This window comes from Bos taurus, chromosome 12, assembly GCF_002263795.3.
Source record: "Bos taurus isolate L1 Dominette 01449 registration number 42190680 breed Hereford chromosome 12, ARS-UCD2.0, whole genome shotgun sequence".
NCBI lineage: Eukaryota > Metazoa > Chordata > Mammalia > Artiodactyla > Bovidae > Bos > Bos taurus.
In genome coordinates this window covers 75503227-75524910 of record NC_037339.1, presented here as the reverse complement: position 1 = coordinate 75524910, position 21684 = coordinate 75503227, and the positions used below count along the sequence as shown (strand labels likewise).

General features: G+C 49.6%; 1 protein-coding gene across 1 annotated transcript in view; it reads left to right on the top strand.

The window, feature by feature from the left end:
* STK24 (serine/threonine kinase 24) overlaps positions 1-21684 on the top strand; it is a 93286-nt gene that overhangs the window by 29744 nt on the left and 41858 nt on the right. The window contains 1 exon segment of the mRNA NM_001099950.1: positions 12011-12241. Coding sequence (NP_001093420.1) covers positions 12011-12241 — 231 coding nt within the window.

Below are 21684 nucleotides of genomic sequence, written 5' to 3'. Positions count from 1 at the left end.
GACTCTTATGTCTACTTATTTAGTTTTCCTTATGGTATCTTCCAAAATCCTGACAGATTTTGAGAGGGCAGGAAAAAGTGATCCCTTTACCATGGTTTTCTGGGTAATGAGGAAATGCTTTCACCTCCGTTTGGGTCTGATTAAGGAGCGAGCAAGAAAGAAAGGCTGCTGTGGGGGCCTGTGGGAGAGGTAATGAGCCCGGGAGGCTGAGCGGCAGGTGAGTCACTGCGGGGAACCCATGCGAGAGCAGTGGTTCCCACACACGGAGTGCTCCTGGGGCATGTGTGTGTCACACAAACATAGGCTGGGAAGAGGAGGAGAAAACGGTCCACAGAGACGGGAGATGATGAGACAGATAAGATGAGCTGACACCTCATCCCTGGAACCGAAGGTCAGTGTAAGGTGGAGATAAGCCGCTGCCCAGGAAGGGGTCAGCAGAGTGATGGCCCAGGTGGGAACGCCCGTCTCTGCTGAAACCTGAAGTCCACGGTGATCCTCAGGGCGGAGGTTCTGGAAGCGGAGGGCACTTGCTGATTGCCTGTGGACCATGACACTGATGAGGGGTGACGGAGAGCAAGTAATCTGTCGTGATGGCGAAACCCGGGCGGCAGCTGGAGGCCAGGCGGGGTCCGCCGACTGTGACCTTGAGCTGAACCCGGAACTGAGCAGAACGAAGGCGCCTAGTCCTTCCGCGTAGATCAGCTCTCATCTCCCCTCCCGTGCGGCCTTGAATGGAGGCAGTCTTCTCCCCCGTTTACAGAAGAGGAAACTGAGGTCCGGGTCAGCTGGGTGACTTGCCCAGGGTCCCTCATCAGGTCTGGGAATCAGATGCAGGCGATTTTGCGTCTCCCCTCGCACTCCCTGGAGCTTCCCTGGTGGCTCAGGTGGTAAAGAATCCACCTGCCATGCAGGAGACCCGGGTTCGATCCCCTGGTCAAGAAGATCCCCTGGAGAAGGGAATGGCAACCCTCTCCAGTATTCTTGCCTGGGAAATCGCATGGACAGAGGAGCCTGGCGGGCTGCAGTCCATGGGGTCTCCTACCTGGGAGGCAGTGCTGCCTGCCCGAAGCCCCCGTCTGCGCTGCTTTGTGCTACCTGCTGGGGAGGCCAAGCAGCCAGGGTGCCCAACCGGGTCTCTGCTCCGGGGAGAGCGCTCCCCCCTGTCTCCTCTCCGTTACCGCTGCAGCGGACACTCAGTGAGGGTCCCCTCCACGCGAGGCTGTGGGCTGTGTGACGTTAGCCCCTTCTCTGCAGGAGAGGGGACCAGTGGGCGCGTGGTCTGCTTGGAGCCCCCTGAGGTGGCAGTGTCGCTCTCGCCTGGACTGGTGTGTGCACCTTGTTATTTGAGCCCCGTGTGAGGACCAGCCTCCTCCACGTCTCTTACCTTGTATGAGTGAGCTGCCCTCTGCACCCAGGTTTCTCCGCTGTGTGAGGCTTGAGGTCCCTTCTTTGTGGGCTGGCAGCTGGGAGGCCCCCAGACGAGGCCTTGGCAGAACTGCTCGGCATGCACCTTCGCGAGAGGAGCTCCTGGGAACAGGAGCGACTGTTGGTCGTCAGGGTGTCTCGGTGTCAGGTCTGGTCAGTGTATTTTCAGTGGCTGGCTTCTTGTTTGTGTTTTGGTTTTAATAAAGAAGCTGCCAGGGTTCATTTCTCAATGAGCTATATACATAATTTCATTTGGAACGCATGGCATATCTTTCATCAAGTGCTTGCCTAAACGAACCCAGCCTGAATTCAGTCTTTGCCGCGACACCTGGGCCTGCTCGCCACCTCAGAGAAACCCCAAGCCTTTGTCTTCCACCTGGGGAGCCTCTCACTGCAGAAAAGCGCACCCAGCATCCTCTGGGGGAGCTGGCTGGAGGGTGACAGATTCCTGCGTGGGGACTCTGGGGTGCCGAGCTCGCCCTGAGGTTCGTGACCCGGGGCGAGTTGCAGCCCCAGGCCCCTGGCTCATCCTGCAGTCGGGCCTTGGGGTGCAGGGGCTGTGAAGGAGGTGACCCCGCCGAGCATCCAGCACAATGTCTGGGAGCGTTTGGCGCTGGGCAGGTGGTCGGCATGGTCGTACCCAGATTGTTCAGTACGTCCTGAGAAAGAGCTTGGCCCTGAGTGAGTGATGGCGGAGGGCTTCTCCGGGCGGCTGCCAGCCTGGACCCCCATCCCGCACCCCAGAAGCGCGTCCTGCCTGAAACTAGTAACTTGAGTGTTTGCAATCACTTTTTTCCACTTCAGTTTTAATGCTTTTCTAAAAACTGCATTTTGTTTCTAAGGTAGAAACTGCCGTTTCTACCTTAAACATCCACATAAAAGAATAGAATGCTGTTACTAGGATTCCCTAAATATTAAGAGTTTTAGGAGAATTTCTAGTAAGTTGGATATGTAAGTCTAGACATAAGTTCATGCATTTAACATCTCCGTCTCGGTTTTCTTTTTTGTCACATTTTGTCGAGTGTTTGTTCAGGTGGCTGGAAACACAGGTGGGGGAGGTGGGTTTACTGATGGGGTTGTGAGGTGCGTGTCTCGTGCCTCAGGGCGCTGGGGTGAGAGGCTACAATGGGCTGCTCATCGGAGGCAGCGATCGATGTGGAAATGGGCTGCGAGGAGCTCCCCTGGAGTGCCGGGGGCTTGATGCGCTGCGCAGGGAAGCCCGTTTCTGTGCAAACCTGGGACTTAGGTCTCACCGTGAAAAGTGGCTTCCCATCAGTTAGCTCAGAGTGAGACTTCTTCTAAAAGACCATCTGAGGATAGAAATCTGTTAATGCTGAACTAATTGGAGCCACCTGCTATTGAAAGCAGGTGGTAAATAATGGTTACTGATTCAGTGGACGAGTTTGAGCAAACTCCGGGAGCTGGTGAAGGACAGGGAAGCCTGGCGTGCTGCAGTCCATGGGTTGCAAAGAGTCGAGCGACTGAACGACAACAACGGTTTTTATTTTGGGGACTTTAAGTCAGCCAACTAGTTAATGTAAAACACTTGGGGCTAGAGATGGAGAATGGGTGTCCTTGGTGGTCAGCTAGGCGGGAGAGGAAGGGGCTGGAGAGGAAAGACTGGACACGCAAGCTGCGGGGGGCCCCTCTGCCCCCTTCTCTGCTGTGAGGAGAGCAGGTGAGCACACTGAGGGGAGTTCTGCAGGCCTGTGACTGCAGGCGGCCTCTGGGGCCAGGGCCCCACTCTCAACCTTGGCTGCACGGTAAAATCTTCAGGGTGGGTTACAGGGAGGTTAAATAATGCTGGGGCTGAGGCCCTTGCCCCAGGGATTGGGGTTTGCTGGTGGGGCCGGCGCACAGGCAGTCCTGGCTGGTTGCACCCGTGCTGGGAACCACTGGCCCTGCACCCGCCCCCCTTCCCCTCCCGTGGGGTTCCCTGTGCCCTGTGGGTCCCTCGGGGTTGCAGTCTCTCCCCTGGCCCCCGAGTTCCTTCTGACAAGGCAGAGGAGACAGCAGACTCCTCGGGTGGTTCCTTCTTCCTCCCAGAGACAGCCGCCATGTCTCTGGTGCCTTTGAGGGGTGCGGGCTGATGGAGAAGGAAACCATGGTAGCTTTGCTGTGGCTCCCCGGGTCCCGAGGCAGCATCAGGGGGTGAAAGAGAAAGTCCTGCCCTGAGACCTTCTCCCCAGGTTGGAGCAAGGAGCCCGAAGTTCTCCTGTTCTGCTTGTGGCGGGTGGGGGTGGGTGCACGGACATGTGGCCACGACCCATGTCTGGTGGCTGGACGCCTTCCTAGAAGTGTGGGAGGGTCTTCCCCAGCCAGGGAGAAGCGGGGGTTCCTCCCCACCTCAAGTTTCTTTCTGCCTCTGCTCCTGGAGATCAGTGGGGTTTGAATGTTGTAGAGACTCCTCGTTATAGGATTTCTGGGAACACCCCTGTAAAAGTATTTGGCTTTGAGGGGAGGGGTGCTTTTTCGGTTTATTAACTTTGCGTTGGCCTTACGTGTATGTATACATAATCCTGTGTGTATTTTATGAGAGGGCAGCTTGAGTTTCAGGTGGGCGAGGTGTGGGAAAGATGCTGGTGTAGAGTGAGCTTTGAGCTTATTAGGAGGGAGACCCTGTTATGGGTCAATAGGCCTGATGAGACAGACGGCTCAAGTGTACTTTGAGTCCGGAAAGCCTCCTGAAATGTAGTGGTTAGATTAAACTGATGAGGCAAGTTTTCAGGAGTTTTTATTTGTTCTAATTAGCTTTAAAAATATTTATGGGAAGAATAATTTGTGTTTTTTTAAAAAGTAGGAATATGAAGTTAAGCCATACTTTAAGACCATAACTTTTCATCTCATCGGGGCCATGTGTTGTGCATGATTTGTTTTCTGTGTTTGGGCCGGTGTTTTCAGTTCAGTCACTAACTCGTGTCCGACTCTTTGCGACCCCATGGACTGCAGCACGCCAGGCCTCCCTGTCCATCACCAACCGGAGCTTGCTCAAATTCATGTCCATGAGTCGGTGATTCCATCCAGTGTTTGCCAGGCCAGTGTTTTATAGTGATTTCTAAAATGTCTCCAAAGCTGAGTGCTGGTTTAAAACCGACCTCACTCGCCTTAGCTGTGCTTGCTGAGAGCCAGCGTCTGCCCTGCAAGGTAACAGCCGTCACCTGTGCTCTGCAAAAGGGTTTGCGGTGGGCCTCACTTTCCCTTCTGCACTTGGGTGGATTTGATCCTCTGCCTGCACCTGTGAGGTCAGTAAACACTCAGGCATTGTTTTTCCCATTTTATCCAGAAGTTAAGACCTTGCTCAAGGTTGCGCAGCAGTGTGTTACTGCAGGAGGGAAACCCAGGTCTTTTGAGTCTTAATTTTGTGCTCTTTCTGTTGCAATCTGCTGCCAGAGCTTGGAAGGCAGTTATCAGCGTGCTCGCCCTTTGGAGTCAGATGGCCCCGAGTTCCATTTCCGGGTCTATCACAGGTCCTGTGTCCTGGGGCAGATCCCGTAGCCACCATAAGGCAGAGATAACCTCTCCTTCCGGGGGCACATTTGGAAATGGGGGGGCGTGCAGAAATGGCAGCCATCTTTCTCAGGGTTCGTTCCACCCAGGCCAGGTCTGAGACTGAAGAGTTTCACGGCCTCTGACTGCACCTGCTTTGTGATCTGGGGAGCCAGGATTCCAGCTCGGTTATGACTGTCAGCATGTAGCGGCCTTATGCATTCAAACCTTCTGCAGATTGTTTAGCAAGATTTCTTAGATTCAAGTTTCTGCTCAGAAACAATTAACAGGATTCCTGTTACACAGACCAAAAGTATGTGTTTGTGTCCTCTTGACTAGCTGGTGGGGTGTCTGTGTGTCCCAAGGCCTCTGCCTTTTGCCTTCTTTCTACGTGAACTTGGGCCTGCATTCCTTTTGCCACTTAAAATCCCTTCTGCTCATCTTGAGCCCCTTCTCCTGAGGCTGCTGATGCAGAGCAGACCCTTTTCTTTTCGAATTTATTTTTGGTTGTGCTGGTCTTCATTGCTGTCTGAGGGCTTTCTCTAGTTGCAGCGAGCAGGGGCTCCTCTCTAGATGTGGTGCACCGGCTTCTCATCGCAGTAGCTTATCGGCTCTTGGACTCTGTAGTTGTGGCACAAGGGCTTTAGTAGCCTCTCGGCATGTGGATTCTTCCTGGGTGCAGGGATCGAGCCTGTGTCCCAGCACTGGCAGGTGGATTCCTATCCACTGTATCACCAGGGAAGTCCTTTTCTCTATTTTAAGGGATCTAGTGGTCACCATTATTGGCAAGTTTAAAAGGGAGGTTTATGAAGGCTTGGAAGGTTCTCATAGGCACCATCTTTTGCTTATTTATAGCGCCCAGGAGAAGGAAATGGCAACCCACTCCAGTTTTCTTGCCTGGAGAATCCTGTGGATGGAGGAGCCTGGTGGGTTGTTGTCCATAGGGTCCCACAGAGTTGGACATGACTGAAGCGACTTAGCATGCATGCATGCATTGGACAAGGAAATGGCAACCCACTCTAGTATTCTTGCCTGGAGAATCCCAGGGACAGAGTGATGGGCTGCTGTCTGTGGGGTTGCACAGAGTCGGACACGACTGAAGCAACTTAGCAGAAGCATCCTTTCTTAGCCCTGAGAGCCTCATACTGGGGGTGGGGAGGTGTCATTGCCCAGGTGGCTCAGCGGCCTCCCTGGACCCTCGTGTTAGAACACCGCCCGGGCCACAGGGCCCTCTGGCCTTGCTGGCTAGTGCACCCCAGGGTGGCCTCTGTACTTGGGAGTTTCACAGCTGCTTCCTTCTCTCTTTCTGAGGATGTTCACTCAGGCCTCCTAGCATTCTCCTTGTCCCCTTCCTGAGGGAGGAAGGGGGATTTTAGCTGATTTTAGGATTGTGCCATGGAGGGCGTGCCGGTTTGTGAGTCTCGTGATCTGGGTTTTAATTCTGGTTCTGGTTCAAATAAGAGACTTCTAAGAAGCTGCTCAATCTTGACCAAGTGTTGTCAGAAAGAATAGCTCGGTGTTAAGTACACACAAAAGCAACCGTAACAGCCAAAGTGGTTTCTGTTTACTAAGGACTGTTCAAGCAGATACCATTCAAGGAGCTTTCGTTAGATTCTGATTTTATCCTCTCAGCATCCTAGGCAGTAAGGAGTGTTACCGTTGTACGTATGTGGAAGCAGGCAGGGTGTTTCCATGACTCGCTGGTGGTATGGTAGAGCTGAGACCTGAACTCGGGTTGCTTAGAATGCAGGTACCTGTGGCCACCTGGAAGCCTGGATTTCTGGCAGATGGTTTAAGCACTCAGAAGGACCGCATTGAATCTCTGTGTTTGGTAGCTTCTCTGGGGTGGGGGCGGGGGTGTATCTAGTGTCTTTTCTCCGCAGGTCTTGTCCAGCTGCTGCCCCAAAGGATGCTTTGCAGAATCAGAGCCGAGCATCTGTTTAGTGTGCCCAGGACTTTGTAATGTTTTAGGCCATAGCTGCATGGTTTTCCTTGTCGTCTCCTCATTATGAGCTGAACTTTGGCTGGGTTTTTTTTTTTGTTTTTTAAATTTTTATTGTGATGTGTTTTTTTTTTTTTTAGATTGACTCATTTATTTTTTGCCTATGGGGGTCTTCGTTGCTGCTCACGGGGTTTTTCCTCCTTGCGGCACGCGGGAGCTCCTCGACTTTTCCTTGTTGCGGCACGTGGGAGCGCCTCTGTTGCAGTTCGGAGGCTTCTCATTACACGACTTCTCTTACTGCCCAGCACGGGCTCTAGGCCTGAGGGCTTCAGCAGTTGCCGCGTGCGGGCTCAGTTGCTCCAAGGCATGTAGGATCATCCTGGACCAACCAGGACCAACCTCCCCTGCATTGCAAGGTGGATTCTTAACCACTGGACCACCAGGAAAGCCCTTTTTTTTTTTTTTAACTGGGCTTAGGTGTCACCTGCAGGTTCCCGTGCTGCTCACCTCTTTGATGGGTTAGGTTGGCAGGATTGCAAGATTACGTTCTTCAGTGGCAATTGTAGTCTCGAGGGGAAAAATACTCTAAAATGTCATGAATACCAGTGTCATGAAGCACGTGCCCTGGCCAAAAGGAGCCCTGGAGCCAGGCTCCAGGTTCGCATCAGCAGACAGGAACTTTTCAGCTGTAACAGTGGAGTCATAGCAGCCTCTTTGGGGGCACAAGGAACCAGGTGTAGAAAGGACCAAGAATTCTAGTAGAATCACCCACTCAGGATGAGGAAGCCCCGGTGTTACCCCTCAGTCATTCTGCCCCTGGAGAATTCTCTGTCTACAGAGTCATGACTTCAGCCTGTAACCCTGGGTGGCTCCTAGACAGTGTTGAGAAGTTGGGTGGTCGGAGGGTAAGTTAGGGGATCAGCAGGAAGTGGGAGTGGGAAGGGGCTGTGGGCTTCAGCTTCATGGTGAGTGCATGACTTCAGCTTTGAGGTGGTGTGCTGTCCCCTCTGCTTGAAGCAGTGAAGGAAAAACCATGAGCTGCGAGGAAGCCGAGCTCTGCCAGCAGGGTGTGCAGGGGGGTCTGGGGAGTGTAGCCGCTGTGGGTGAGCCTGGTGTAGTCGGGGGACCGCATGCAGAGACAGTTTTGGTCGGTGAGCGTAAGACAGGAATTGCGGTGCAGGGGTTTCCAGCTTTGTGAATAACAGATGGTAACATTGCTAATAAGGGGACCCATGGGGAAACCGACGTGGGAAGATGAGGTCATGGGAAACGGCTGGCCTGTAGCGCCCGCCTGGGTGCTGTGGGGAGGTGGGGAGAGCGGGGTTCTGAGGCCAAGTTGGGCTCCAGGAGGAGAGTTCTGTCCTTCACTCTGGATGCTTACCAAGTTCAGAAGAAGGAAGGGGCCCGCCTAGTCCAGACGCGGCCGAACCCCGCTGCCCTCTCGTCTGTTGCTTTGGGGCTGGTGATGTGATAAGGTGCAGGTATTAGAGCACAGCAAACCTGTTCCTTTTTCTTTTCCTGGATTTTGGCTTCAGCCCAGAGTGGTGCCGTGTGCACAATTGTACAAGTAGTACGTCTGAAGCTGAGGGCCTTTGAAGGTTGATTAGTGATGCCAGATGCAGTTTTTCATTGCCAGAAGTGATCAAAAGAACACAGTAATAGCTGTTCAGGTTTAAAAATATAAAATACTTAAGTCATCGCGGAAGTATTTTAATGAGTTCTCTCGATGGATCATGAAATGGGCTGAATGACCATAGAGGCCAGAGTTCCAGCTGGGTGCTCCAGTGGGGGGTGGGGAGCAGGCATTGCACCCCGGGGTTTCTTTTCTCAGGGGGATCAGAATCCTTCCTCACGGTTCAGGGACCGGACCCCTCCCTGTGCCGCCTGCGCTCATTCCTGTTGACGTCCAGCTTCCGGGAGATCCCAGGCTTTGGGGTAGCCGGTAGCCTGGCACTTTCGTGTCATAGTTATTGAGAAACATCTGCTGAACTGGTGATCCCAGATCGCCTGGGCACGTTCCCTTGGTTTTGGCTCTTCCATGATCTTGAGCCAGGCTTTCTTGAGCTCAATGGGGAAGGGACATTGGGAGCCTTTGCAGAGCCCAGACTTGTGCCTGGACCCCCTACCCCGGGGGAGCTGCAGCGTCTCCATATTTTGGTCGGTTTCAAGGATCCTGACCTTAGGACATGTAATGAATGCCCTGATTTTTTCTAAATTTTGAAGTTAAGACAAAGTGTGAGTGGGTAGAAAGGCTTAGAATTTCACTGACCAAAGTTTGCAGAGACAGATGGCTTGGAGTTGCTGTGGTGAGGAGGGTGATGGAAAAGACTGAAGCCATAAGAATTAGGATAAGCTAGTGTCATCTCTTGAAAGTTTTCACTTAACCTCCAGGCTCCCCCAGATAGGATCTTGGGCTGTTTCCTGACCCAGGTGGGGAAGGTTTTGAGGGATGTGGAGAGGTGCGAGCAGAGGAGACATCAGTAAGGGAGTGCCGTCTCTTAGACACATCTCTTGGTTGGTGGGTACCAGATCCCCACTCTTAGGTGCGTGTAATCTGGAGAGGTGCTCCTTTTTCTGTTATTTTTCTCTCCAGTCCTTCCCTCGGGGGAAACACAAACCCAGGGGCCAGTTAGTTCGGTGGGATCACATAGGTTCAGTTCAGTTCAGTTCAGTCGCTCAGTCGTGTCTGACTCTTCACGACCCCATGAATCGCAGCACACCAGGCCTCCCTGTCCATCACCAACTCCCGGAGTTCACAAGACTCATGTTCATTGAGTCAGTGATGCCATCCAGCCATCTCATCCTCTGTCGTCCCCTTCTCCTCCTGCCCCCAATCCCTCCCAGCATCAGAGTCTTTTCCAGTGAGTCAACTCTTCGCATGAGGTGGCCAAAGTACTGGAGTTTCAGCTTCCGCATCATTCTTTCCAAAGAAATCCCAGGGCTGATCACCTTCAGAATAGACTGGTTGGATCTCCTTGCAGTCCAAGGGACTCTCAAGAGTCTTCTCCAACACCACAGTTCAAAAGCATCAAATCTTCGGCGCTCAGTCTTCTTCACAGTCCAACTCTCACATCCATACATGACCACAGGAAAAACCATAGCCTTGACTAGACAGACCTTAGTGAGCGAATTTGTGAGACTCACACCCCCTCGGCCATGGAGTAATGATCTCCTGGCTCAGCTGCAGGACTGGGAAAGTTCCACTGGGCATCGAAGTGATGTTCTTGAGTGACTGGTCTGGAATCTGGAATCTGTGCAGGCAACACCCACCCCCCACCCTGCCCCCAGTCTCTGCCCAAGTTCCCCAGCTCATTGCCCTAGGAGAGGGGAAGGATGGGGAAGGGTCCTGGCTTTCCCTGCTCAGAGAAGACCAAGCCTTTGTGTGTCCTGACTCCTGCTCAGGAGCTGGTTGCCTTTCAGGCACGTGGGGGACGGCTGGGGTGAAGGGCAGGCCTTTCAAACCTCGGATGATGACCAGTGCTTGGTTCAGCTTAGACCTCTCTGAAAAGAGAATTATCGAGATGGTCGGCAGGATGATACCCCTCCTTCCCAGGAGATCTTCTGTCTTCAGAGAGCGGATTCTGGCCGCAGAATCTTGACGTTCCTTTGTGCACTAGGTCATCTCTGGCTTTGATTTCCTGACCACACTGCACGGGCTGCAGCGCTTGGTGACGGTCTTGTGCAAGAACTGCCGAAGGGCGGGGACCCTTGTTTGTTCAGGGCTCTGCCGTCATCATCTTGACAGATGGCTCCCTTCTTTTTAAAAATATATTTATTTTTTGGTTGCACTGGGTCTTCGTTGCTTCACTCAGGCTTTCTCTAGTTGTGGCAAGAGGCATGGGCTGCTCTTTCTTTGCCGTGCACCGGCTTCTCGGTTGCAGTGGCTTCTCTCGTTGCAAAGCACAGGCTCCAAGCTCACGGGCTTCAGTGGTTGTGGTGTGGTGGCTCCAGGGGTATCAAGCTCAGGCTCAGTAGTTGTGGCCCACAGGCTTAGTTGCTCTGGGGCAGGTGGGAGCCTTCCAGGCCAGAGATGGAGCCCGTGTCCCCTGGATTAGCAGGTGGGTTCCCACCTACTGCACCACCAGGGGAGTCTGTGGCTCCCTTCTTGCCAGGGGTGGATTTTAGTTCGGTTTACAGCTGGTGGCCCAATGGCAGAGGGTGGAATGCTGCACCATACTTGAGCAGGAGCGAGGCAGAAGACCTCCATTGACTTCATGGGTGCAGATGCTTGGGAAAGGGCCTCAGGGAGGAGGGTCAAGGGAGTAGTGAAAACTTCTGTTTTTTCCTAAGTGGTTTTAAACCCAGCATAATGGAAAGGGGCAGTTTATTGAAATGACACACTCCTCGCCCGAGTACAGAAAGTCTGTCTGTCTGGACCCTGTCCTCAGGAATGGACACTTTTGTCTGGCAGTGGTCAGTGATCTCTGTTGATTTCTGTTATCAGTAGGGTGACATATCACCCCAGAACTTTGTGCCTGAAACAAATAGTGATTTAGTGTTTCTCCCGATTCCTCAGGTTGACCTGGGGCTTTTCCTCAGGGCTCGCTCACTGCCTGTGGTCGGCGGGAGAGCTGCTGGCCTGGCCCGGATGGGGCAGCGAGGACACTGGGCGTCCTTTCCTGGGATCCAGTTAAATATTTAGGCCAAGGCAGCAGCAGTTAAGTGCAGATGCATGGCACTGTGTTTGTTGGACACGGCCTTCTCAGAAACAAGCTAGGGTGTATGTCTTTTTCTCTGTTAAATGATGTTGCTGGTTAACCTATGTTTCACTATATACCTACCTAAGAAAGTTGGGGGCGGGGCGTGTAGGGAGAAAAGTAGAATTTTTGCTTAGACATGAGTGATTTATTAATGAATCCATATATCATGTTCAGATAAGTGGTTTGATACTTGTTTATACAAAAGCTGGAGCCTTCCTCACTTTCTGTAATAGAGCTGGGTCACTGTTCCTGTTTGCACATTTGCTGTGTTTGATAGTGTAACTTGCACACGCAGGTGAGATTGAGAAATGTTTGTGTCCTGAGTGTGAAGACCCATGATTACCACCAGCCTGATCCTTAAGTGAGGAAAACGAATCTGACCTTGAAAGACCGTGGTCTAGCGGTTGTCAGTACCCCTGTGAGTTACTGAAGTTTCCTTTTTCCTTCTCTCCTGCAGAACCTAAAAGCAGATCCAGAAGAGCTTTTTACCAAACTGGAGAAAATCGGGAAGGGCTCCTTCGGCGAGGTGTTCAAAGGCATTGACAATCGGACTCAGAAAGTAGTCGCCATAAAAATCATTGACCTGGAGGAGGCAGAAGATGAGATCGAGGACATTCAGCAGGAAATCACAGTGCTGAGTCAGTGTGACAGTCCCTACGTAACCAAATATTACGGATCCTACCTGAAGGTAAGGCTCAAAAGAGGCGAACACGCGTTTCCATTGGGCCGAGCCTGACTGAGATGTGAGCCGTGGTTGGGAAGGACTTCAGTAAAGAGCACAGCAGCCTCTCAGGAAGAAGTGTCCCGACCTTTGCAGTTGAAAGGACCTGGCTCCGATGGTGCTCTCATCTTACATGTCACTGACGGAAATGTATTTTCAGTAGAAAGTGTTTGATGTTGAAATTCTCTTTCAAACAAGCGTAAGCTCTGAGTAAGACCTTGTCATCAAAAGTGCATTCTTTTTAAAGCTGTTAGAATGACAGCCACTCATCAATTAATTTTAGCATGGTTTGTGATGAAGACTCAGGCCAACCTAAGAATATAAGTCTTTTGATATTTTCATATCAAATGTGTTTTAATTTAGTGTCTTTTTTTTTAACTGCTGAGAACTGAGAATGTTGATTAGTGAGCTATTTTATCTCCGTTTGACTTCGAAGAATTCTCAGTTAGTGAATAATTACTTAAAGTGGTGGTTACAGTATAATACTACAAATAGTCCTCAACCTTCACGCAGTTCTTCAGGTGGGGAAGAATTCTGTTAAAGATGGTTTCCCAGTCCTGTGTGAAAAGTTTGAGATTGTTCCTCATGTTTCAGGTTCCTTGACATATATCTGTTTTACTGGTTTCAAAAATCTTAAAAGAGTTGGTGAAAAGCTTTCTGAAATAATTCTTGTGGAAACTAGAACTTGGCAGATAGAAAGAACTTCCTGAGGGGTGGGCAGCAGTGCGCCCGGGTAATGCAAGGCCAGGCCTCGTCCTGCCCCGGGTCTGTCCTCTCGGGTTGCCGTGTTGTAGCCGTCAGCCTGCTCTGACCTCAGAGGCCTGGTGCAGGCTTCGATTTTGTGGAAATGCGGTAATAAGGTATAAGTGGGAGGATGGGACGTCGGTGAGCTGTTGATTCACTGAAATGCATATTTAAAGGAAATAAATATTGGATGTAATGCTATCTTTTTTTCATTGCCTAAAGAGTGGCAGTATGTCATAGGTCAAGTGCAGCAGTTTGAAATGGGAAGAATAAGTTTCGGAGTCAGTTGTCCTGGACTTTGTGTTTAAATTTCCCTGCTTCCTCATTTGTAAAATGGAAAATCATGGTATACACCTCATTGTGGCAAAGAGTAAATAGAATTGAGTATATGAAAGTACTGGCGTGTCGTGGGTACTTATTGAGTGTTAATTTCCTTTCTTAATTGGCTGGGTTTATTTCCATTTATCTCAAATTACCTCTCAGTGGAGGATGTATCCACTGAGGTTGGAAGTAAGAAGGAGGGGGGTGGCAATGACAGTTGCCGTGGGGGAGCATCCAGCTTGGGTCTCGATGGGGCAAAGGGGAAGCGCTGTAAAGAAGCTCCATCATTTTCATGGTACGAGAGATGGGCACATGTGACTTCCACACGGGAAGGCAAAGGTCTTCTTGATGTTAAATTTCTGTTGAGAGGAAAAAACTTAACGGCTAAAGAGACTCATCTTGAGCTCTGTCTGCTGATTATCACTTATCCTTTGAGAAATGACTTCAACATAGTTTCGTAGTAAATCCAGAGTTGGGTTTCACGTGGTATGCAGGCATTGTAATTTTAACATGAATTATGGTCGCTTTGGCAAAGGAAGTATGGAAGAACCTCACGAATTTTTGCTGATGAATATACCAGCTAATATCTCACTATGGAAGTGCAGGAGCAGTGGTTCAGAGGTGTCCTCTTCAGCCTCGGCTCCTCAGCAGAATTTTTACCGCGTACCGAGTAGATTGCTTTATTGTGGCCAAACGTGGCATCGTCTTGACTGTCCGTGTCTACAGAGAGAGTCCATCTGCATGTCTTGTCTCGCCTGAGCCGCTAATCCCAAGTCAGTCTAACCTCATTCCAGAGTCGGCCAGTGAGTGAGTTAACCTCATGTCAGCTGCTCCTGGAATGAACTTAGGTTTTTAATGGCTCAATATGATAGAAGTTTATTTCTTGCTCACGCATAGCCTGACCCATGGCTGGTTTTCCTCCAGTTACTAGGAACCCGGGTTCCTGCTCTCATGTCGCTTCTCTCATGTTCCTCCCTAAGTCAGCTCGGGGGTGAAAATGGAGGCTCCTGTGGGGAGTTCTCATGCACCCAGGCTGGGACCCAGGGCACCTTGTTTCTGCCCACACGCCCTGGCCAGTCTCCTGACCCGGGAGAGCCTGGAAAGGGCCATCTAGTTGAGGGCTGCAGAGCAGACCGGCTTAGTGCTGAGCCAGGCAGTCCTTTCCAAGGCCATCTGCTCTCAGAGGGAAGCGGAAAAACCCCAGGGGTGACTTTCTCCACTGGCTCTGCTCAGGCAGGATGAAGAGCGGTAATAATTCTGTCTGTGGTGCTTCATGTATTTCACCAGGCAGATTGTCCTGCAGAGAATGTAACTGCCTCAAAAATGCCAGGAATAATATCACTGTTGTGAAAAGTCACCCTTCATTTCTTAAACCTTTCTGTCACATTTGATGAAAACCTATGAACTGCTCTTGTTAAAACAGTGTTAACTACTGTAACTTGAGCAGGACAAGAATCCAGACCCCTTGTTCGGCCCACTCTTTTGTGAGAGAGTCACACAAAATTCCTTGGCCCAGAGGAAGACCCTCAGTCATGAGCCAGAGGCTGTTTTCTTACCATCTACGCTCTGTAGGATTGGGTAGTTTGACTAGTATGGTCCATACTGCCAGGGGCTTCCCTGGTGGCTCAGATGGTAAAGCGTCTGCATGCAATGCAGGAGACCCAGGTTCAATCCCTGGGTTGGGAAGATCCCTGGAGAAAGAAATGGCAACCCACTCCAAGACTCTTGGCTGGAAAATCCCATGGGTGGAGGAGCCTGGCAGGCTACAGTCCATGGGGTCACAGAGTCGGACACAACTGAGTGACTTCACTTTTACTTCCCGTACTGTCAAGTAGCTTCCCCCGTGGCTCAAGACAGTAAAGAAATGCCTGCAATTCAGGAGACCCTGGTTCCATTCCTGGGTGGGGAAGATCCCCTGGAGGAGGAAATAGCAGTCCACTCCAGTATTCTTGCCTGGGGAATCCCATGGACAGAGAGCTTGGTGGGCTACAGTCCATGGGGTTGCAAGAGTTGGACACGACTTAGCAACTAAACCACAACCACCATACTGTCTAGTAAGATACACTTTAAATTGACATGTAAGAGGAATGAATCTTTGACACAAAGTTGAAAATTACTGTGCTTCATGTGGCTGTTCCTGCCTTGTTAAACTCCCCATAGCTTTGAGAGATAGTGTTTTTAGTCCTTTAAGTGGTGACGGGGAGAGGACCTCAGGGTTTCACCTTGTGTTAAGGGACTCTGACTCACTGGAAAAGACCCTGATGCTGGGAAATATTGAAGGCAGGTTGGATGGCATCGCCGACTCAATGGACATGAGTTTGGGCAAGGTCTGGGAGTTGGTGATGGACAGGGAAGCCTGGAGTGCTGCAGTCCATGGGGTTGCAAAGAGTCAGACATGACTGAGCCACCGAACTGAAAAGGGACTTTCACACAGCGAGACTGAGTAAAGAGGAAGAGAGTTGAGACTGGTTTCTCTCGCTGGATTTGCATTAGAAGGTCTCATAATTATGCTTTTGTTTCAGTGCTGTACTTAAGGAGAAATTAAAAAACAATAGGTGAGTGAGCTAAATATACTGAAAGTTGCTGAAGGTCAGCAGAGTGGAGCGAATTTTGACTGGGTAGCTAAAATCAAATTACAGAGTTGCTAGTAGCCTGTCTCCCCTCCCCCACTCACCGCCTCCCCACCTCCAGAGTAAAAACAAAAACACCACCACCAATTTAGGGAGGAGGGCGAATAATGCAACAGTGAAAACTTGCATTGATGAATCTGAGGCCTGAAAAGGTCTTGAAGATGATCACATGCCATAGAAGTTTCATTCACTGTAGTTTGTTTAATTTGGGGAAAGTTAAAACCAGCAGGAATATTAACCAAACGCTTTCGTATCCCAACCATTATGTAATACCACTGGAACTTTCTGCCACGAAAATACAAGGTCATAATGAAACCGTGTGTGGGGGGAGTGAGGAGTGGTTTGGGTGTGGTGTGCAGGAGAGAGAGACTTCTTTGGCTCTAAGTTACTCTGTGAAGACATAAGACTGTACCAGTGGAGAGTGCGGTGCTATAGTTCAATCTAAGCCTGATTTCTTTTTAAGCAGCATTCATTAGAGTCACTCATTCTGTTCAGCATCTCAGCTCTGTAGGTCTTTTGGTCTTGGGAAGATTGCCAGCGTTTTAGAATCTCTACTTTGAGATTCTTGCTTAAGAGTTTATAAGCCAGGATTTTAGTCTTGAATCCTAAATCATGATTACCTAACTGTCTCGTATCTTGTGGGATTACTGTAAAGATTGAAATCAGATAGGTAAACTGTCCAGCATGTTAGATTTTTAGTTAAATACTAATTTAAGATTTTTTTTTTTTAATTAAGGGAAAAGCTATCTTGGCAAGTTTTAAGTCTTAACATTTAGCATATTAAAATTAGGGTTATCACTTTCTTTTATAGTACATTCTGTAATATTCTTAAATATCAGGCCAGTTTAACCAATGCAAATCAGGCTCAAGGCAAAATAAAGCTGTGTTGTCAAACCTTTACTTTTCCCAGTCATTTCTGTTGTATTATCGATATGAAGGAAGCATGTGGATTGCTTCTGGTGCTGCTGCTAAGTTGCTTCAGTCGTGTCCGACTTTGTGTGACCCCATAGATGGCAGCCCACCAGGGGCCCCGTCCCTGGGATTCTCCAGGCAAGAACACTGGAGTGGGTTGCCATTTCCTTCTCCAATGCATGGAAGTGAAAAGTGAAAGTGAAGTCGCTCAGTCATGTCCAACCCTCAGCGACCCCATGGACTGCAGCCCACCAGGCTCCTCCGTCCATGGGATTTTCCAGGCAAGAATACTGGAGTGGGGTGCCATTGCCTTCTCCAAAGCATGTCTGTTAGTCCTTGTCTAATAGTGCATTCAGATCTTTTACTTAGAGTAAGTTTTTCTTCAGTTCCTAGAACTTTTAGGATAATTTTACCAGTTGTATTTGTCAGCAGAGTAATACAGGAAAGTCCCTTCACATGTTTTAGTGTTGTATGCGAGTATAGACGATCCTGCTACGGGGTTGATTGTACGTTAGCATGATGGTTTCAGAAAGCTCATCCATTTTGTTGCGCGTGTCTATTCTTTATTTCCTTCTGTTGCTAGATAATATTCCATTCTACAAACGCAGTACATTTTATTTACCCATTTGGCAGGTGATGAACATTTGGGGCTGTTTCCACTTCTGAGCTGTTATGGACAACGTTGCCGTGAACATTATTTTCTGGTTTTTGTGTGGACATGGTTGCGTTTCTCTTGGGTATGTGCTCAGGAGTGCAGTTGTTGGGTCATATGGTAACTCTTGTGTTTAACACTTTGAGGAACTGCCAGGCTGTTTTCTTTTCCAAAGAACCTGCACCACGGGGGTTCTAATTTCTCTACATCCTCTTTGCATTCCTGGTGATGCCACCCTCAGGGACGTGAATAAGTATCTCTTTGTGGTTTTAGTTTGCATTCCCCTCATGGTTAATGATGTCGGGCCTTATTTTTCTGCTTCCTTGCTAGCCTTGATATACAACTTAAAATTTTTTTCCAGTTCCTTAAGTGCAATAGAGCATTTTATTATGCTTGTTTGCATTTCTGTCAGTAGTGGGTTTGAGTATCTTCACAAATCTTTAGCCCTTGGGACTTCTTACTCTGTGGAGTTTTGTTCATATCTTTTTAAGCTTTCAGTTGGCTTTCCTGTGTTTTAACACTTGATGTATATATTGAAATTGTTCTCAGTTTTAGATACCACGAGTATTTTCGCTGACTCTGTTACAGTTCTTTTAACTTCAGGGTGTCCTTTGTTGAAAAAAATCCTTAATGTAGTTATCAATTTTTACCTTCAGATTTCTGCTTTTGGGATCCTGTTTAAGGAAACTTCCAGTTACCTAAGGTTAAGAATTATATGAAAATTTCCATCTTTTATCAGCCTTATAATTTTGCCTTTTGCATTTAGCTCTTTTATCTGTCTGGCATACAGTTTGAAGTGAGGATTTTATTTTTCTCCATGTAGAAATAAGTTTTATAATAATACTATTGTATAAAATTAGTGTTTTCCCCACTTACATGTGATGTTATATACGAAAGTCCTCTTGTATGTCTAGGCCTGTTTCTGGATTTTCTGTTTTATTCCTGGGCCAGTATCATTCATGGTCTGTGTGTGTGAGTGAGAGAATTATTGTTACTTTGGCCTTGTTTTGAGTTGTAATATCTGGAATGATAATGATCTCCACCTCTGCCCACATACATCCAAAAACTTTTGCTGTTTTTAACAAGTAAGTGAGGTCTCTGAAGACCTTTTTTCTTCCACGTCTTAGAATGAGTTTGTACATTTTCAGTTTAAAATCTTACTGAAGTTTCAGAATTGATTTTTGAGAATTGACATCTTATGTCATCCCATCCTTGGCTATGAATGTCCATTTTTTAATTAGGTTTTCATATTTGAGCTTTAATGCAGTGTAAAAGTTTTCCTTCAGTCCCAGACACGTTTTTATTGCTGTTTTGAGTGACACATTTTCAGGTTGGTTATCACCTATTTAAGGGCACGAGTTTTTTTTTTTCCCCACATAGTTTCTGGCAGTCTTGCTGAGCTCATACTGGTTTTCTATGCATACGCTCATGTCTGTAAATAATGGTGGTTTTCTGTGCCCCTGTCCATTCACATCACCATCCTACAGCCTATGTTTTGATGACCATGACCTCTAGAACTGTGTGGGCTGGCAGCGATTGGAGGGATACACTGGTCTTGATCTTAAAAAAAATGCACGTTAAATTTTTCTTTAGGATATTTGCTATAGAATTTTGATGTGTGGCCTCTTTTTTTTTAATTAAGAAAGTCTGCTTCTCTTCCTTGTTAGACTGTTTTGGTCTTCGTTTTAAACAAACCATAGCATGGACTTTTCTCCCCCCTGTTGTTGTAAAGACAGGTATGTGGTTTTTCTCTTTCCATCTCACTGTAAGTAGATGGCAAATAGCCAGATCTCCAGCGTGCCCTTTCTGATTTCTAAGAAAGTAAATTGGTTTCATAGAGCAGGGAAAGTCTTCTATAGTTGGCCGTTGCCGAGAGGCTCAGAGAGTTCCTTTATTAGCTGAGAACTGTCCGAGCCCCTTCTGTTACATGTCAGTTCTCTTCTGTTGAATTCTGCAGGGTGCTCACAGACAGAACAGGAAAATAGAACCTGACCTTGTCTCGGACAGCGTTCCCATCGCCGACTCCCTCCCCGGGTGCTTCCTTCCTGCTCGTGTGTCAGGAAGGATGCTGATGCAGCATTTTTGCCATTTGTTCAGTTGATCATCGATTTTTTTTTGTTTTGAATCATCGAATATTGACTCCGTTTTGGGCTGGCTGTTCTGCATCTCGACTCCTAAACTGTCTCTGGGTTCTGGGGTGGGAGACTAACTTGGCTCAGAGTGACAGAACTGAGAACGCTGAACTGGCCGATGTGTTACATTGAGATGTCTGCAGTTTATGGACTGTTTGTGTCTTGGAACCAGCAAGAAGGGCAGTGATGTGTCAGGGTCACTCAGATGACAGCGGGCAGAGGCCCTGGGTGGTCCTCATTGCTGTGTGTGGCTTGAAACTGTTTCTGCCCTTGCCGGGATTGGTACGAGACACACAGGAGCAAAGCGCTTCAAGTGACAGGCGGCTTGGGAGGAAGTGGGGCTCTGCGGGGCTTGGACAGCCTTGGTGAGCCTCACGTGTTCTGAATTTACTGTAATGTTAAGTCTTCTTCCTCCATTGCTTTCAAGTTCCACTTCAGTACTTTCCCTCCATGTTTCAGGCCAGGCAGCTTGGTGGGATGACGTGGCCCCAGCCTGACTGGGAGAGAGCAGTTTGGAGGTGGTGGGGGGGAAAGGCCTGCAGATTTGGTTTCAAGAAAAATCATAAGCGAGCTGGAGATGATGGAAAAGGGAGTGATGGTTTGCCTTGTGTCCCCACTTCTCTGTGCTTTTCTAGCCATTCTGACCCCCAGGCTCGAGCTCTGGAGATAGTCCACCTGCTTCTGAAGATGGGGGTCCCAGCTCCGAGTTAAACCAGCCCTGTACTTGGTTACCTGGTGTCAGACGTGTGTCCTTCCCTGCAAAGTAACAGTATGGACACGTTGATCTTTCAAGTTTTTTTCTGTGCGATTCAGCATGGCTTGCTGTTTAATTAGGCTTCCCTGGTAGCTCAGTGGTAAAGAATCGGCCTGCCAGTGCAGGAGACATGGGTTCAATTCACGGAGCAGCTAAGCCTCTGCACCACAGCTCTTGAACCTGTGCTTTAGAGCCTGCAAGCCGCAACGACTGAGCCCACGTGCCCTGGAGCCCGTCTTCCAACAAGAAGAGAAGCTACAGCAATGAGAAGCCTTCACATCGCAGCCAGAGAGTAGCCCCTGCTGTCTGCAACTAGAGAAGCCCATGCAGCAATGAAGACCCAACACAGCCAAAAATTAGATGAATAAGTAAAATTATTTAAAAAACAAACATGTCTCGTGAGAGAAATTGCTAGAATCGTAGGTTTTAGAGCAGAAAGGGACCTGGGAGGCTCCCAGCCTCACCCTTTGTTCTCTCGAGCAGAAAACTGCGACCTGAGAAGCCACCTCAGCGGCTCCCGCCAAACAGGGTTTTTCCTGGAAGGAGCTGGAAGGAGCACGGGCTTCCCAGAGTCCCAGGGCCGGGGCAGGAGGTGGAGAGCCAGCCGTACGACTGGGCGGCTGCTGTGGGGGCCTGCCCCGACGGCTGCCGTGCCCGTGTTTGCAGTGCCCGCTGCCAGCATCCCGTGAAACCCGGCGTCTGCTCGCAGGTCAGCCTTTCTGTGGAGACCCCATGGGAAGCTTGAGCAGGTGGCCAGACGGCAGTCCTGCAGGCCCCGGGTCACCCTGTCACTCCTGTCCTGGTTCTCAGACTGGACAATGTCGTCTCCACGGGGCCTTATTGTCCCCATGTTGAATTTTTATTTACTGCCCCCTCATTTCCTGGGTAGTCCCTACAGGAGAATTCTTGCCTGGCACGGGGAAATGGTTTTGGTTTTCTTCGCTCTCCGAGGCAGAGCTGATGGTCCCCTCTGTGGCGCATGTGTGAGGACCACATGGGCTCGGATTTGATTCAGGAGCCGGGGCCCACGTCGACCTAGACCCAGAGGCCTCGCCCATGCTGCCAAGACCCCCGTGGGGCTGGGCAGCTGGTCCCGGCCGCCCCGCCCCTCCCACTGCTTTGCCCGCACCCAGCCTCGTCTCTGCCAGGACTCGCCTGGTGGCGTTGTGGTCCCGGCGGCACCGCTGGCCTGCTGCTTCGGCCGAGGGTGGAACACCAGGCTGCCCTCGCCTGCCCACTGCCCGAGCCCGTCCCCTTCCTCCTCA